This window comes from Dreissena polymorpha, chromosome 9, assembly GCF_020536995.1.
Source record: "Dreissena polymorpha isolate Duluth1 chromosome 9, UMN_Dpol_1.0, whole genome shotgun sequence".
Classification (NCBI taxonomy): domain Eukaryota; kingdom Metazoa; phylum Mollusca; class Bivalvia; order Myida; family Dreissenidae; genus Dreissena; species Dreissena polymorpha.
Genome location: NC_068363.1, coordinates 96,193,956 through 96,212,305, shown reverse-complemented (window position 1 = coordinate 96,212,305; position 18,350 = coordinate 96,193,956). Strand labels below are relative to the sequence as shown.

Sequence of the window (18,350 nt, the reverse complement as noted above, 5' to 3'; positions counted from 1 at the left end):
CCAACAGTGAGGTGTCTAGTTATCCGAATCTCACTGGTAACAGCCAGCATGAGTTGTTCAGCTATGATAGCACCGCGGTAACCAACCGTAAGGTGTCTATTTATTGGAATCCCACTGGTAACAGCCAGCAGGAGTTGTCCAGCCATGATAGCACCGCAGTAACCAACAGTGAGGTGTCTAGTTATCAGAATCCCACTGGTAACAGCCAGCAGGAGTTGTCCAGCCATGATAGCACCGCAGTAACCAACAGTGAGGTGTCTAGTTATCAGAATCCCACTGGTAACAGCCAGCAGGAGTTGTCCAGCTATGATAGCACCGCGGTAAACAGCTGTGAGGTGTCTAATTATCAGAGTCCCACTGGTAACAGCCAGCAGGAGTTGTCCAGCTATAATAGCACTGCGGTAAAAAGCCGTGAGGTGTCTAGTGATCTGAATCCTACTGGTAACAGCCAGCAGGAGTTGTCCAGCTAAATTAGCATCGCGGTAACAAGTAGTGAGGTGTCTTTTTTTATCTGAATTCCGCTGGTAGCAGCCAGCAGGAGTTTTCCAGCTATGATATTACCACGGTAATCAACCTTAAGGTGCCTAGTTATCGGTATCCCACTGGTAACAGCCAGCAGGAGTTGTCCAGCCATGATAACACCGCTGTAACCAACAGTGAGGTGTCTATTTATTGGAATCCCTCTGGTAACAGCCAGCAGGAGTTGTCCAGGTATGATAGAAGCGCTGTAACCAACTGTTAGGTGTCTAGTTATCGGAATCCCACTGGTAACAGCCAGCAGGAGTTGCCCAGCCATGATAGCACCGCAGTAACCAACAGTGAGGTGTCTAGTTATCAGAATCCCACTGGTAACAGTCAGCAGGAGTTGTCCAGCTATTATAGAATCGAGGTAAACAGCCGTGAGGTGTATCGGTATCCCAATGGTTAAATCCAGCAGGAGTTGTCCAACTATGATAGCAGTTTGCAAAGCCTTTGTTCCCCAAGCGTCTGTTGTTGCAGCTGGACCATGTGGTGTTGACAGGCATGCTGATACCGTTTGATGTTGCATCAAGGATCTTCGTCCCGCTCAAGTCGCTAGGTTTGCCCCTGGAAAGGCCCCGGTAGAGAGCTACTATCTAATCCATGTAGTGACCTGTTTCTGTTTCCTTACTTAGAGGCCCCTTTAACAGCCCATTTGTCAGGTACGCATCAGAGCGCAGTTGACTGTCACGAAGTGCAGGCGATATCCAGAGAAACTCCCATGGAGGTGACGCACCCACACCCTGTCCCCAACAATCTTCCTGTTCTGAGTAACCCCCGGTCCCAAGTAATCCCCCGACCCACCAGGATCGGGATGTTCTGACCAGGCTGCTATATGATGGGAGGAGAAATTGGTTTGTATTTAAAGGCAAATTGGAGCAGTACGCAAAGATTAATGGCTGGTTGGAAGTGGTACCATGGAGCTACCCGCCACTGTGCAGAGGCGTTTCAATGTTGCCCATCAGGAAGTAGGCTAGTCCCTAGACCATTGGTCAGAGCGGGCACTGACACTGGCAACCACAGCGTTTTGTGATCTGCCCTTCGCATACTCCGCTGAGCAGCCAGTGACAGAAGTTTTGTCAAGGTTTGCTTGACAAGGAGGTCGGCAAGCATGTAAGCCTGCAGTCACCCACATTGATGGGTGGATGCAATGCACAGGATAAAAATATATAGCCATGTTCAGTCCACTTTCGCTGCAGCTCCAAGGGATTCCCAAGAGGATTTGCAAGAAGAATCGAGGTGGGTTCATGAGGTGAAATAGGCACCCACTCCAGATGGGTTCAGTGGGCCGTCGGTCGACAAATTGACCCAGGTGGTTGAGCAGCTGCTGGATGCTGTGGGGCGATTGTCCAACTCTTTTGGAAGTTCAGGCGTTGATCCCTGTGTCCGACAACTGGGTAAGCTGCTCCGAAATGAAGAAGGCTACGCTGAGTACCCTGTGGAAGGCCCCTACTAAGGGAACTGGTGGTACAACGAACGACACCAGGATAGGTATCCCGTTGGTGCGGGTGGCGGCGGTCCACGTGGATACCGGAAACAGACCGCCCATGAACGTGGTCATGGTCCCAATGCTTACGAAATTGGAGCAGGAAACAGGTGAAACAATGGTTACCATACTGGGTATCGAGGTTCAAATTTCCATCCTGAGGGATCACAGTGAGGCAGATATAGTTCTAAATGGGGAAAGTTTACTAGGTGGGACATATCGCGCATTACGTGTGGTGGTATGGGACATTTCCAGCGTACCCGTTTGACCAATTAATATTTTTATATGTGCAAAAGAAAACCAATGCTTTTTTACATGCACAATGAATAATTTACAGATTAAGTAATGCTTAAATCTCATTATCTACTATTATATAAAAGTATTAACTGGGATGCTTAAATTAAAGAAACAACAACTTGATAATTTAATAGTCTTACCTTTGGTATGGTTTTAAAAAGGTGCATCAAAAATATGATCTTGTTGGTAAAATATGAGATGTATGAGTTTGAAAATAACTCAAGATTTTGTACAAAACCATTTTTCAAGATAAATTGATGATGCCATCAACATTATGACATCACATTGAGTTGACTGAGACTGTATTGCAGGAACAAATACCATGAAGATCAATAAAATGTCTGTGCAATAATGTAGTAAGTTGACTTACTACTGTATTGCAGGAATTTTTATTTGCAGAATGAGATAAGACTATATTGCAATAGACATATACACTATTTGCTTTAAGAATAAAGCAAAACTTTATTTTGCAGTGATGTAAAACATGCTAACAGGTATAAAAATGCAATAAAGTCAATTTTGTAAAAATATGCAGTTAAGACAGTCTTGCGGGCAGCCCTCGATATATGTTTTTGATTATATGAAATATGTTTGTTTCTTCATTCTGTAATAAAATGTGAAGTATTTTGTTGTTAACAATAAGAATGGAGAAAATGTGATGTTTTTTGCTTCTCCTGTAAAATTTCAAAAAAGACAGTTAAGACAGTCTTGCGGGCAGCCCTCGAGATACCAGGTGGTAATTTATGTTATATTAAACAGCGGGCACACTTACAGGGAAGAAACATTATTTGATTCATTTGGCATATATAAGGTAGATAGATATGAAATGAAATATTAAACAGCGGCACACTTACAGGGAAGAAATATTATTTGATTCATTTGACATATATAAGGGAGATAATCATGAATAATACAGAGGCAGGCACACTGAAAGGGGAGGGAATCATTTGATTCACACCATGTATACCAGGGGGTTAATTCTGTAAAATATATTAGAACTCACACAGGAAGGGTAGGTTATTATTTGATTTACAACCATAAACCCATGATTATATTGCAGATGCATTTAAACCTGTATCCTGGAATTCATCACAGTAAAACAAGAAGCATATCTTATTGGAGTAAATGATGGTTCTGATAATGGTTGCCTGCATAAAATAAGTAACCTTAAAGACCACTTACTAGCATCCCCAAAGCTCTGGCAGTCCAGCTGGGACATGGTTCTCCAACTGTGAAGGTTTCACTTGACCACAGAAACTTGGTTTGGGAGTGGCCACTGGACTGGACAGTCTGTCAGCTGTAACCATGGAAACAGGCTGGGGCTTCTTGATGAGGCTCAGGGTTACCTGTTCAAGACCTGGCAAAGTATGACAAATTATGAGGTTTAACCTTCAAAATTGTAAATCTCTGGGAAAAAGTCAAACTGAAAACTATCAATTGATAGTGCGGAAAATAAAAACATTCTGAGATAAAGTTCCTGAATAATCAGTGTCACATATGAGTTGACAACATTAAAACTATTGAGATGGCCTGGCATGAAAGGCAGTTGTGGAGTTTTTCTTGACTTAGCTCTTAAATAGTCAAGTTCAAGCCTGTAAAAGTCTTCATTGGATGACAAAATCTTAGTATTCAGTGGTATGAAGTTAACAATAGGATTAACATGGGGAGTTTAGCGCAAAGTCAAGTGAGTTCTAATAATTGAAGTGAATCGATGAATGTATACTAACGTTGAACTTGAAAGATAAACACTGCCAAGAGGATTTTTGTATTTGTACAAAGAGGGCTTAACACTATTCAAGTCCAATAACATCATGAACAACTTATACCACAGTGACAGCTACCTTTGTCACTGTTTCCCCTGAGTTTTGGGGTCACAGGAACAAAGTCCTCAGGTTTCTCTGAAGCCCAGGACTCAAGTTGTCTTTCCATATCATCACTCACACTAAGAAGGGAACAAAGGGAGACAGAAGATAAAAAGAGTGAATACAAGAATGTTAAATGAATAGAAATATTAGTAGCAGAATAATGAAATGTTCAGAGAAAAGACATGGTACATCTTACAATGGTAATGAACATAGCTATTAAAAAAACAGACATCATAATAGAGTTTGGAGCTCCAATAATGTATTCTGCAAGTGCTAAATGTTTCTTAAAAACAGACAACAAGTGTATATACTAGAGTGAATATGTAAGTTCTCAATATAAAAACAGAAACTTACTGAGTTCCCCACAGATCTGGTGTCTCTTTGGGCTCATGGCCCCCTGCCTCCACAGCTGGTTCAGCCACACTGCAGTCACTTTCATAATCTAGAGATGATTCACTTCCTGTGCTGTACAGGACAGTGCTACTGCTTGAGGAAAATCTTACTCAGTGATGTGTTACCCCCAGTGCCACAGCTGATTGCTAGAGATTATCCACTGCCAGAGCTGGTTGCCAGGGAGGTATCACTTTCACTGATGTGCTCAACCAGCACAATGAAGTCTCCCCTGAATCTCTTGGGTGGAGGAGATTGATCCTTGGACCTTAAGGCTTGGGATCTCTCTCTGTATCTACAAGACTCACTAGACCTCTCAGATCTGTCTGCCTGCTGAAGGGGTGCCGGGTCAGCTAACCTGTATCTCTCTATTGGACTGGCTCTATCTGCAGGCCTACCACTGTAAGTGGCGGAATAACCAGGCCCTGGTCTTGGCTCAGACCTGACAGGCTGAAGATCAGCCTTGTACTGGTCAGAGCGGGACCTTAGGCTCGGCAGGACCCACTTAAAGGGGTTAGATCTGTAGCTAGAGGGAGCAGTCCAGTTTGGGACAGGTCTCCAGACAGGCTGTCTTGGCCTGTACGGGTAACTGAAACAATTAAATACCAATTGAAATAGGTCAACAAAAGGAAACAAACTATATATAGAGACTTCATAAAGACTTATAACATATACAAACGTATAACCTTCACAGACAAAAGTTTCTATATCAAATAAAATGCATTTTGAAACCAGCTATCATATTGTATAACCAATTTGTTTAATCAGTTATTGGTCCCTTAACAACAAAATATTATTATTATTTTATTTTCATAAGACTATACATATTAAGATGCATGTATCATTACAAACTATTAAATAACAGGTTTATTTAAAAAATACATTTCTTATTTACAATATGGTCTCCTTATTTAAAACAGAAACAAAAAAAACATTTATATAAAATAAAGCTTTTGGAACTACACCAGTATACAAATTGTTTTGTTTACAGATTTATGTCTATGTACATTCGTGTACAAAAACGAATATCTTTTTGAAAAAACATGTTAACACAACACGCCTCAAAATGAGGGCTACTTTATAAGATAAATACAATTGGCTAAAACAAAGTATGCCTTCAATTAAGGTTAGCAATCCTTTAATTTCAATAGAAGATCTCGAATTTGGAATATCCTTAATAAACTTAAGTAAAAAAAACTCATAAAAAACTCTAAGTCTAAGTGCTATTAACACTACATGTTCAATATTGTCACTAATTAAGTTTTACTCTTTCTATTTTCTATACTCTTAGCGGTATTCTCACGGCTCAGCTATGATTGTGGTACTTCATTTATGCCCCTTTGCTTTTGTTTATAAACAAATCCGCTATTTGTTCATGCGCTGCTCACCTAGGCGACCTTGGTTCAATACCCATTCGTGGCAGCATGTGAGTTTGGTTGGTGGTCAACATACGGGACAGGAGGGGTTTCCTTCAGGTACTCCAGATACCCTGCATATTACAAGACCACAACAACATTGCGATATTTTAGAAAAAAAACAAACAGCTAGACATTGCTGCTATAATTCAAAATTGGTCCCCTTTTCGGGAGTCCAGTAAGTTGTTTAGGTAGGAATGCTGGGACACAATCCTGGTCCTTATATAATGCAGCCTCAGGTGTTGATGGACCTCATAAACTTCAAAATACACACACATACTAATTAACCAGGGATGCAAGGGGTTACAAAAAACATTCACCCTTTTGCCATAACGGATAATTTTGTGGTAAATTGAAAAATCTTTAGTAATAAAAAAGTATAAGTATACGTTAAACTTGTCATACCGCTCGTACATGTACTCTTAATAGAAACGAACCTAATTTGATATTGCTTGCGTTGATAACACATCAGTTTTGTAATACAAATGTATTATGACATTTTTTTTATAATTTTGTAGATAATTATATGCTATATTTTTTATTTATTTTTCCTGCGTAAAAGCATATAAGTCTAAAGTTATAAGAACTATACACAATTTTATTTTTACGTGTCATTAATTTATTTTTGGTCAAGCCGCCCTATAGCTAGCAATAATTTTGTTTCTTTGTTCATTCTGTTTTATATTTTTTTAAATAAAATTAACTTGTTTAAAAATAATTCTTAAACTAGTAAAACACTATCTCACAGTTCAAACAAATCAGCAAACATACATGTATATGCAAATCATGCACAAAAAACAGTGTTCATTTGTTTAAGAAAATGACTTGTCCACAGCTTGTGGCTGATTTGGTTCCGCAGCTTGGTAACAAGGCGACCTGTTTTCGAGAACACTCGCTCTGATTGCACGGTTGGTGATGGCACAGACAAAAGCCCCCTAACCAAATGCACCAATTGTTAAGAAAGGTTGTTTATTTTCACACCACCATGCCAACAGATGGCCAACGCATTGACAATTAAAGTGTACGTTTGTTAACTTACCATACCACCCAACTTTTAGGCAATTGCACAAATACTTAATTTAATCATTAATGATTTATACTAAATGAATTTATTTTTCAATAAGTTTTTAATTGATGTTAATAAATTAAATGAGTTTGATAAATTATTTTCTTAAATAAAACTTACCTCAGACGGTAGTGGTGGCATCGTTGGTGACGTTAACTACTAATATTAATGTTAATTTCTGATAAAACTAATACAATGTTTTTAACTAAGAATTAAAGTCTAGACACAATTGTTGCTTATAAACATGTTATTTTCACGAGAAATCAGTGTTGAGTATTGTTTACCAAAACATCATATCAATCTGTACAATTTCTCTGCTGATTTTTGTCGCGACCTTGACCTTTCACCACTCAAAATGTGCAGCTCCGTGAGATACACATGCATGCCAAATATCAAGTTGCTATCTTCAATATTGAAAAAGTTATGGCAAATGTTAAAGTTTGGCGCAAACAAACAAACCAACAGACAGGGCAAAAACAATATGTCCCCAACTATAGTGATGGGGGACATAAAAATCACGTTCACCTTTTCCCGAAAATGTTACTGGTTAACTGGTTAGAGTAGGCTATCCGGTTAACCTTTTGAATCCCTATTATATACAAATCTGTTTAAGCTGCAAGAAAACATCTCTCTATCTGCCACTATCAATTTAGTATCTGTAATTAAATGTAGAAAATGATGGGAAACATCATTTAAAGCCCAAATCTACTAAAATTTAATAAATGAAATTTCTCATTTTAATTCTTCACTTTTTGGGGGTTTCATAGTATGTCTGATTGCTGGTGCTAGGGCCAGACATTATTAATATTGTTAAAATTCTTGGGGTTGCACAACACATATTTAGTTTGATTATTTTGCAGTCAGACTACACAATACTTGACGTTTTAGTGTTAAATTGATTCTTCAAGGAAACAATTTGACAATGCTTGAAAATAACTGTTATATTTACTTTTGTGCCTTAAATACCCTTTTTATGCCCCACTTCGAAGAAGAGGGGGTATATTGCTTTGCTCATGTCGGTCTGTCGGTCCGTCGGTCTGTCGGTCGGTCTGTCTGTCGGTCCGTCCACCAGGTGGTTGTCAGACGATAACTCAAGAACGCTTGGGCCTAGGATCATGAAACTTCATAGGTACATTGATCATGACTCGTAGATGGCCCCTATTGATTTTGTGGTCACTAGGTCAAAGGTCAAGGTCACGGTGACCCGAAATAGTAAAATGGTTTTTGAATGATAACTCAAGAACACATACGCCTAGGATCATGAAACTTCATGGGTAGATTGATCATGACTTGCAGATGACCCCTATTGATTTTGAGGTCACTAGTTTACAATGATATAGATTTTATTGATTTTTGCTTTTGATGGTATGTCAGATATTTCTGTATCCATTCAATATTTTACTATCGTTTAGCGATTTACGTCGTAATGTGATGATAAATAAGAATGACAGCTCAGTGGTTGCTAGGTGCGCTTCTCACTTCTGCAACCAGGGATCAATCCCCTTTCCGGTGCATGTGAGTTTGGTAGGTGGTCACCGTACCGCACAGATGGGTTTTCTCCGGGTACTCCGGCCTCCCCCAACAGCGCAAAGACCACATAAAAATTGAATATCTTTAAGAAAATACTAAATAGCAAAATAATATATTGCAGCTTTATTTAAAAGATTGTCCCAACTTTCAAGAGTCTAGTAAGCAAATTAGGTAGGGGTACTGGGACACACTCCAGGTCTTCACATAATAAGGCCCAGAACAACCTCATAAACTTTTTAATACACACACACATTGTTTTTGTTGTGACTACAGTTACAAAATTAGTTTGGTTCTTTTTGGCATTTACACAAGATATGAACATGATGTTAAGATGCAAATGATACAGACTTCCTTCATATTTAAAATAGAAGAGTTGGTGCTGGTGCCTTTTTGTTAAGAAGTGTAAAATTAATTGTACAAAGGATTCTCTGTTGGGTGTTAATTAAGTTTTAAATTATTGAGGGGACAACAACAGACAAAGGTGCTCAGTTGCATGTTCATTTAGGAGAAAGGGTTTTGAAAATCTCTACAGAGGCTGCCTCGTGTACATTGGGAGGTAGTCAATTCCACTGAATGACTGTACCCGGGTAAAATGAAAATTTATATGAATCTTTTGAGGTTTGGATGTGTTTACATTGTTTATCGGACATTCATTATGTTTTATTTTGTGTGCATATATGTATAAAAAAATATTTTAACTTTTTAAGCGCTAATGTTGAAGAGTTTGTTGTTGTCTTTCCTTTTGTACAGAATTTTGGGTCGTTATCGGCTTTGCAGCATACGATTTATTTTTTTGGAACATTACCACACCCACTTGTTGAAACAAAAAAGAGCTAAAATTATTTAACAATCGACGAAATAATTCCTAAAAAGCTAATAGTTTTGAAAAGGATTTACTCACGAAGCTCTGGACACATTTCCGTACCTAAACACTTGTCCGTAACCCATTATTTTCGATAAATCTTAACAGCCGGTAAATGTGCGCTTTAACAATAGTTGCAGCTCGTTGCTACTGAAGCTGTTGCTATGTCACGTGATCATTATATGATGCCAACGAATCATTTTGAGTGTTACTTTAGGCGACCAATCAGAATGCACCTTACAAAAACATTTAGGCGACGCAACAATGCGGCTCGTAATGGGCAACAACTAATTTCCGGCGCGCGAACAGGTTTAATTAAAAAAAATAAGAAGAAAAGACGTAACAACAGGGTAGTTATGTATACAAAGGTGGCCTGTGTATCTCACTGACAATGTGTGTCATGATCGTTGTTATTGTTGTTTGCAAAAAAGGACGAATATTATCACCCGGTGAGCCCTTTATAGTTTTCCTTTTAATGAACATACAGTTGACTCCACGGAATTCGTGCTTGATAAACAAATTAAAATATTAAATGAAGCTTGATATACATATAGCATAGCCACATGTTCGGAAAAGGGCAATGGCTACATGATGTTGTTACAATTTGAAAGGTCAGGTAATCAAATGTGCTAAAAAGTCGAGTAGCAAAATGTTGGATAAAACATAATGTTTTCGGCAATTAATTATTCTTTTTAGACTTTTAACAAATTAAATATTCTTTGGAAGCTATGTATCAGGATTTTTGTCATATTTTACTCATGCAAAAATACTATGTATTATGAGACATTGACACAGTGACGTCACGTGAGTAAACAAAACAGTTGTGGAAGGTTTTCCGTTAATAACTTTTTTATTCCGACTTCACGCCGGGTATGCGAATACTTCGTTGACGGATGGCACTTCACTAACAGAGAACAACAAACGCCACGTGCAAGAGGTAAGTTCCTCTGTTTTATTTAAAGTTATATCCTAAAGATTAGTTTTTAAGACAAGACACATGGTCGAGTTGATAAATGGTGTATCCTTTTGTATTGGGAATACACAATTTCACGGAAGAATGGTACAGTTTTGCCCAAAAAATAGAAAATTCGATCGGAAAACAGCATAAACTGGATGAACAGTAAACATTTTAACAAAATAAAACTACTTAGAATTATTGCAAGAAATTGTTTGCTATTCCAGCATGTAGAGTAATCACTGTGCTTCAAATACTGAAATTTTGATAGTATTCAATGAAATATAAACAAAGATAGTGCATGTTGTAATAGGTGGCATACATAAAGTTGCAGGCACTTTGTTTACCGATAAAGGGCACTTCAGATTACGGAGACTTTCAACAAAGCGGGCACTCTAATAACTGAGTTTTATCTTCTACCTTAAATGCATTTATTTATATAATGGCTATTCATACGAAACATTTTGAAAATATATCTTTCAAAAATCACATTACTATTAAATTATACTATGTTTATTATAATTGCAATTTTCAAATGAGATAATATTTATTATTAAATAAATGTGTACATAACACACACAAACAAACACACACACACACATACATGTTTATATATACATATATATAAGCCTAGCTCTGTAAAAAGGGGGTTTAATGCATGGGCGTAAAGTATCGTTCCAGATTAGCCTGTGCAATACACACAGGCTTATCAGGGACGACACTTTGCGCCGTTATTGTACTTTTCTTTTAGAGGAAGACTCTTCTTGACGAAAATCCAGTTAAGGCGGAAAGTGTTGTCGCTGATTATATTAAAAACAAAGACGGATATGCATAACTTTTTACACCACTGTCGTGTGATTAAATCGACCCCGCTCATTCTTTTATTGCTATTTTCGTTTACTGGCATTGAGCCAAAAAGTTCCAATAGAATTTCGGACCTGCATCGCTGCTGATATTATTCTCTGAGAGGCAGTTTAAGCAGAGTGATTATTCATGACATGCTATCTAATATATAAGTAAATAGCCTTAGTACCTTCATTTGGACATAAAGATAAATGCTTTAGATCAACCGTTTAGAACGTAATTTTAAATATATGGTCATAAAGATTTTACTCATTAGACATATCCAATTTGTTTAACATTTATCTTTCACATTTATACCAAATCATAATCATATTTCAAAGGGATAAGAACATGCTTCGGTAATTCGTTTTTTATTTGCGTACTAAGTACATACATTTTTATTTACTGCCTGCTTACTTTAACAGTATTCAACAGCGAATTCGGCATTTTTGATTAACAAAAAAACGAGTGTGTTATATCTGGAAAAAAGTGTCTAGATGTCGGGAAACGAAGTGCCATTGTTTTTTAGAAGATCGGTAAACGAAGTGCAGATTAAAAATGTGCAAGCGAATCTTAAAACATTTGAATTTTCTCAAATACATTAGTAAAGTAAAATGTAACATGTTGTAACATTACTGGATATATTGATCTTTTATTTCGAATAGTAAGCACGTTCTTGATTTATTTCCAAGTATGTTTATTTTGTTTAAATATGTACTGATCATTCAATTCATGCTGATAATCGATGGAATTTTATCGTTTTTTTTTAACAATTCACCGTTTTTCCGCGAATTGCTTTCTTCGCAATACGAAGTGCTATACCATTAATCACCCAAACAATGTTCTGTGTCTAAAAACCAAATAAACAGAACATAAATACAAAAAAGCTGAAGAACTAACCTCTCGCGCGTGGCGTTTGTTGTTCTCTGTTAGTGAAGTGCCATCCGTCAACGAAGTATTCGCATACCCGGCGTGGACTTGTACGATCATGTAACATACAATATGAGGAAATGACAAGCATCATACAGACGAATGAGCGTATGTATGCAACTGAAACCAAACGACAGTTTGGCCCTATTTATACTCGTAGTAAAGTGACGTCATACGCATGTTTCAATGAATGACGTCACATGACTAAGCAAATCTTCAATGAATGACATATGATTTAGCACAATTTCAACGAATGACGTCATATCATAGTAAACATTCAAGATGGCGGAAAAGAGAAAATACCGTGAAATACTTGCGAGTTAAATGTAATTTATGACAAAGGTAATCATTATAATATGATGAATTAATAAATAATATGCAAAAAAACTTGTCAATATATCATTATATTGATTATACTAGTATAACCTTTAATAATTATAGAATAAACAATGATTTACTCATGACATTGACTTTCGTACTATGTGTACATCGTAACTGACTATTTAAAGGTAATGATAGGCATTGACATAGGTCATAGCAATATAAACAGAAAGTGGAAAGTAAAAACGCCAACAATTCAGTCAGTTGCAAATAACCTCATTTAAATACATTAGCCTCCGCACAAGCATGTCCTCTGACACTAGTAATCTAAAATTTTCTTACGTTTATTTTCTAATTCATGTTATTACTAAATCGATTATTGCCATAACTATCTTTCCTGGACTGAACAATGAAATAAATAAAGTAAACTTAATGGGAAATACTCGTGTTTAATTAACATTTTTTATAACTATGCGTTATATGCGCGTAATCAACTGCAATTTACAAACAAAAAATGCAATAGGATATTTATAATAAATGTATCGTGTTACCATAACCCCACCCGCTTATACTTATGAATAATAAATCATTTTATTCAATATCTGATGCAAAATAAATGACGATGTCGAAAATATTTGATAGATAGTGTACTTACGAAACTATTTTAACATCAGTTTTGATAAATGTCTTTCCGTAACTCATTTTTGTGACGAATACAATGCTCTGTTAAAATTGCGTTGCATACAGTTTTGCAGCTTGTTGCTACTGAACACGTTGCTTTGTCACATGACCGTCTTATCCCACATCTACCAATCAAATAAACTGTTACATTTTCACGACCAACTATTATTGGAAAGAATGTGTAAGTTGCGGCATACGTAATGCGAATTACCACGGCGCGAATATTTGAAAGTCATCAATCCAGATTTTGCTGATTTTTTTTTTTAATACGAGGTGATGGTTCTTTTATAAATGGTCCAATTGAACATTATAATGTGAATGTATCCACATGAATTCTCCGTCAACTGATTTTATGCAAATACCAGCTTCATTGAAATCAGCATCACCAATTATCTACAGTACAGGGTTAAAATTTGAACAGCAGTTTAAACCCAGATCAAATAAATTTACATGCACTAGTATACAAACATCATTCGTATTTTATTAATCTTCTCATTGCAGTCTTCTTTTTTCAGTCTGCACACACTGATTCTCATTTTTCCCTTAATGTTAAAGCTTCGTTTCAATAAAAAAAACACTGAGAAAAACACCTTTAAGCACAGGACGAGATGTGTGTGCAGTGTTTATCCTCATATTTATGTTATAGACAAAATAAACAACATGTTTCTTTTTTTCGCAATTTTTTGCTGGACTGGCAACCATCTTTAGAATTTTGGTTGCCTTGCTAAAGAATAACAAGCCTAGAATCATGTACATGTGGTGTTATGTGTATCTAGTACATTTATACCTGATGTCTACAGAAGAAATTATTGAATGAGACTAGAAAATCTATAACTAATACATCTTGTTAATTTCTGTATTAAAGCATTTAAACTTAGAGCCGAAAATATATAGATAAGTTTTTTCACCAGAATTGGAATTTTGTATATATTATCTAACCGCATTATTTTTCTCAATCAATTACGGATTTTTACATCCATCTACCTTTGTTAAAAATTAATAAAAAGCCTTCTCTTACATATTACATTCTCACAAAAATCATATATTAGTAAAAGTGCATAAACACAATTGTTGTTGTTTTGACGTATGGGTATTTATGTGTATTGATTATTGCTATATTGTTATTGTTACGATGAGCTGTATATGCTTAAGTCGTAAATAAGCTGTCTGTTCTGTTCTAATACTTTATTTATTTTCTTTAAATTATTGAGCAACAATTTTGACGACATGATAGACTTTTAATGCATCATGTCTTGTTGTGAGCCGGAATTAAATCATTTCCTATGCCTAATTAAACCACAGTCGCCAATTTGTATTCTATGTTAAATTGGATTGAGTTGTTCAAGCTTTTAAAACGCGTGTTGCCCTGCTTTTCAGCCCAAATGTAACCAACTTTTGAAATGGAGTTTCCTGGGCTTAAATCTACTGGCGCCAGGCTTACAGGCAACCACTACACCTGTAATTCATGATCTGACAGTGTTTTGAGCTCATTCAATTTGCAAGTCGGAAGACTTTAAAGGGACCTTTTCACGTTTTGTTAAATTGACAAAATTAAACAATTTTATAATTTGGAGAGTTCTGTTGTTGGCGTTATATTTTTTCATACTACGAGGATTGCTTATATAAAGTATAAAATACATCTATCATATGAGCACGGATGGCCGAGTGGGCTAAACGATAGACTTTTATTCCAGGGGTCAGTGGTTCGAGCCCAGTTGAGGGTAACTTTTTTTGTTCCTTTAATTGTATTCTTGTTTTTTTTTTATTGGAGCTTTTAAGATCCAATGTTTAAATTTAATGACAAACTGTGAAAATGTCCATTTTAGATGTTTATTAAAAATGTCACAAGGTAAAAATTTACAACTCATTGGTTGTTTATTTGATTTAAAAAGTGATTTTGTTTATTTGCCTTGTCAGCGAGGTTACTTTGAAGTTATTATCACTTTTTTTTCAAATCATTTATAGAAAAGATAATTAAAGCTTCATTTTGGAAAAAACAGGGCTTAATGCATATGCATTAATTGTCATCCCAGTACCAGAGACTCTCTTAAAACGAAAAACACCATAAAAGCAGAAAATGTCGTCCTTGATTAGCTTGTGCGCATTGCACAGGCTAATCAGTGTGCACAGGCTAATCTGGGACACCGTTTATTTGACATGCATTAAGCCCCGTTTTCCCTGAAAGCAGCCAATATGTACAGATTTTAATGACAAACGGGGCAATGTCGTAGCACAAGCTGTTAAACACTATTCATTACATACACACACTCTCTGTCTGCAGTGTACCAGTGGTGAAGTATAAACAGGCAGATGCGGTGGTTATCGTTCTTAGCGTAGTTAAGAGCAGACCGATTTGCAACGCATATTACTAACATTAGTTGTTCACAAGCGAACAACTAAAAATAGCAGATATAATATATAATCGTGTTCGGGAAAAGGATTCAGATGAAACGGAAGACACATTAAATTATCATATAAAATTGCTAGTGCTTTAAAAAAGGAAACATCTAAACTTAAACAATACATTTTTAGAATGGCACATGTAATATTTGGTCGATTTCAATATAGTATCAGGATAGACTGAAGCATATTTGCTACAATTTGTTACAAATGTGACAACTCAAACTTTTGAATGCAACTTTATTATACACAGAAGTACACTCGTCATGATCTTTTAACAGTTTGAGTCGGACACAAATCTTGGTGAACAGGAACATAATTATCTGCCATGAAAAATAGGCAAAATTAAAAGGATACCAAAAACGAAATCTGAAACAAGAGAGTTGACAATCGCCAATCATTTGATTATCCATAAATGGAGTGATCTAAAAAAGAATCTAACATTTGTAAAAAAAATAAATAAATAAATAATTGATTTCCCCCATATGAATAATTAAAAAAACAACATCAAATAATAAAACGTGACTTAGTTTCTATGAATATAGCTGCATGCAATTAAAAAAATACAGCGAGATTATGCGTGTTTTAAAGTAATATATAATAATCATTAAATTAAGACAAATGAAAGGTTATTTGTGTATTTAGAATTAACATGTTAACCTACCCATCAACTGAACCAGTAAACATGACTGTTTGATCAAGTGAGATAAAACAAGAAATATCTTTTAAAAAATATATTCGGCGTACATCTTGACCAAACTGCGAGATGCGCAGGCTGGGCTATAACAACGCTGGCCGCATCTGGAATAAGACCCACTTTCGCATCGTTTACAAAATGGCATAACTATGAAATAAATATGTAGAACTACATTATTTCACACAAACCATTATACAAACATCCGTTTTCTTTTCCGACTTGATACATTTACTGCTATCAATTGAATATTGTACAGACAAATAACAATTCAAACGATCCGAATCGCGCGAATCTAATTCGATGCACATTAAAACTGTTACTCTTCTCGTCACGTTTGCGCGATATTTGTATTTTCGGCTTTTACGCATACAAAGGATAAAGTCCAACAAGCAATTCAAACACTATTTCTGAAGTTTAAAACATATTAGACTCGCGTATTTGCATTGTTTATCAAAGAATCGGTCATTTTGTTTTGTTCTTCGCACTGGTTTTCGCGCTTGCGACAAAAGCACTCGATTTTGTCAATAACAATTTTGGCGAACGCAATACGTTTTATTTTCTAACAACGTGTTTTCCACTCAGAATGGAAATAGAAAAATGATTAATATTCAAAATCTTAAAAAAATAAGTTACAAATTGTAAGAATTAACAAAAATCTATATAACGCTATCTTAGAAATGTTCAGAATACCGCCCTGGATCGTACAAAGGTGAAAAGCTGGGTTTAACAGCTGCGCCGAGAGAAAAATCATTAATTTCGCTCATAAACTTAATATGACTCTTTAATCATGATTATCACTATTAAAAGTGGCTTCCATTCTTTGGTCCTTTAATTCTGAGCATTTAGGTCCTGAAGTATTGAGTGCATAACTTTTTTTTTTCAGAAATTATTTATTTAATTAAGCAATTAAAACAAGTAACCAACGGGTAGCATTATACTGCATACTAATTCAGTACACGCTATTAACCTTTATACAATGAAGACATGAATATGATGTTATTACTGTAAACATGTCAAGCACAATGCAAGCACCTCTTCTTAGTTTAACTGAAAATATAAATCTGATAACAAGAGCACATAATTAATTCATTTGAAGATAAATATATTAGAAATGAATTTTATTATAAATATTATGAAATCTATAACTTAATTTAACAGTAAGTTAGAAACTCTTAACATGTAACACATAACATATAATAACAAGTACACTGTAATACATAACATGCACACTGTTATACATAAACGTTTAATATTTTGCAGTTCCTGAATTTAAGCATGTTTACAAATATAGAAGTGATGGAAGCTATTCCCAACAATAAGGCTTAGTTATTGACTGGTCATGAACTCGTCTGGTCAACATCTCAGGCATGAAAACTTGTCGTGTAGAAATTTTGAACATTTCCAACCCACACAACAAAGTCAGCCGATGAAAACCCTGTTTTAAACATTTGCCCTTGAACAACAATATTCATGGTTTCTATTCAACTGGACCGCACCGCTGTCAGTTTTTCGAGACAACGTGGCTGCTTTTCAACAGCTTCATTTACACTTAAGCCGCCACGAGACATTGTGCATTTCACTTCATGACAGCCGGAGCTTGCGTCATAAATTATCTTGTCTTCTGAATCACCCTGCCATGTTTATTGCTTATGTTATAACAGCCATTTTTTAACAACCACATTTTCTCACATGATGCAGTTTTTTTTTACACAGTCTTTCACCGCAAAATCTTTATTTTGCCTCTCATATTCTATTTCTTTGGAAGTGAAGTTGGAGTACAGCATCTGCTTCAACACAAATCAGGGTTCTTATTGCACTTAATTATTTTATGCAGATAATTACACTTCCGTACGCTGTTCCACATTACATAATAACTTTGTGTCTTGGTTCTTCTTTCCAATACGTTTATTCTGTCAAGGTCAACGTGATCTTTATTCTGTATTGTGATACTGCTGACTGATACATCGTGGTTAAATTAGTAATGAATGTCCAGTATATTAACAAAGTAACGTTTTTAACAAGCTTTTGTCAAATAAATCTCTGCGGCTCTCACTGTTCCTGTCAACTGAATCGATGAAATTGTTCATCTAACT

The 18,350-nt window shown here is 35.9% G+C and overlaps 1 protein-coding gene across 5 annotated transcripts in view; it reads right to left on the bottom strand.

The window, feature by feature from the left end:
- LOC127844105 (histidine-rich glycoprotein-like) overlaps window positions 1–12,322 on the bottom strand; it is a 61,711-nt gene extending 49,389 nt beyond the window's left edge. For 4 of the 5 annotated variants that reach the window (XM_052374110.1, XM_052374112.1, XM_052374111.1 and 1 more), the window contains exons 1-4: window positions 12,129–12,322; window positions 4,522–5,146; window positions 4,144–4,244; window positions 3,485–3,659 (exon numbers count right to left, since the gene is read on the bottom strand). In XM_052374110.1, the coding sequence (XP_052230070.1) occupies window positions 3,485–3,659; window positions 4,144–4,231 (263 nt within the window). In that variant the 5' untranslated portion in view covers window positions 4,232–4,244; window positions 4,522–5,146; window positions 12,129–12,322. The remainder of the gene's footprint in view (window positions 1–3,484; window positions 3,660–4,143; window positions 4,245–4,521; window positions 5,147–12,128) is intronic. The other variant, XM_052374114.1, reaches the window with a different exon arrangement.
- Between the last annotated feature and the right edge of the window lie 6,028 nt (window positions 12,323–18,350).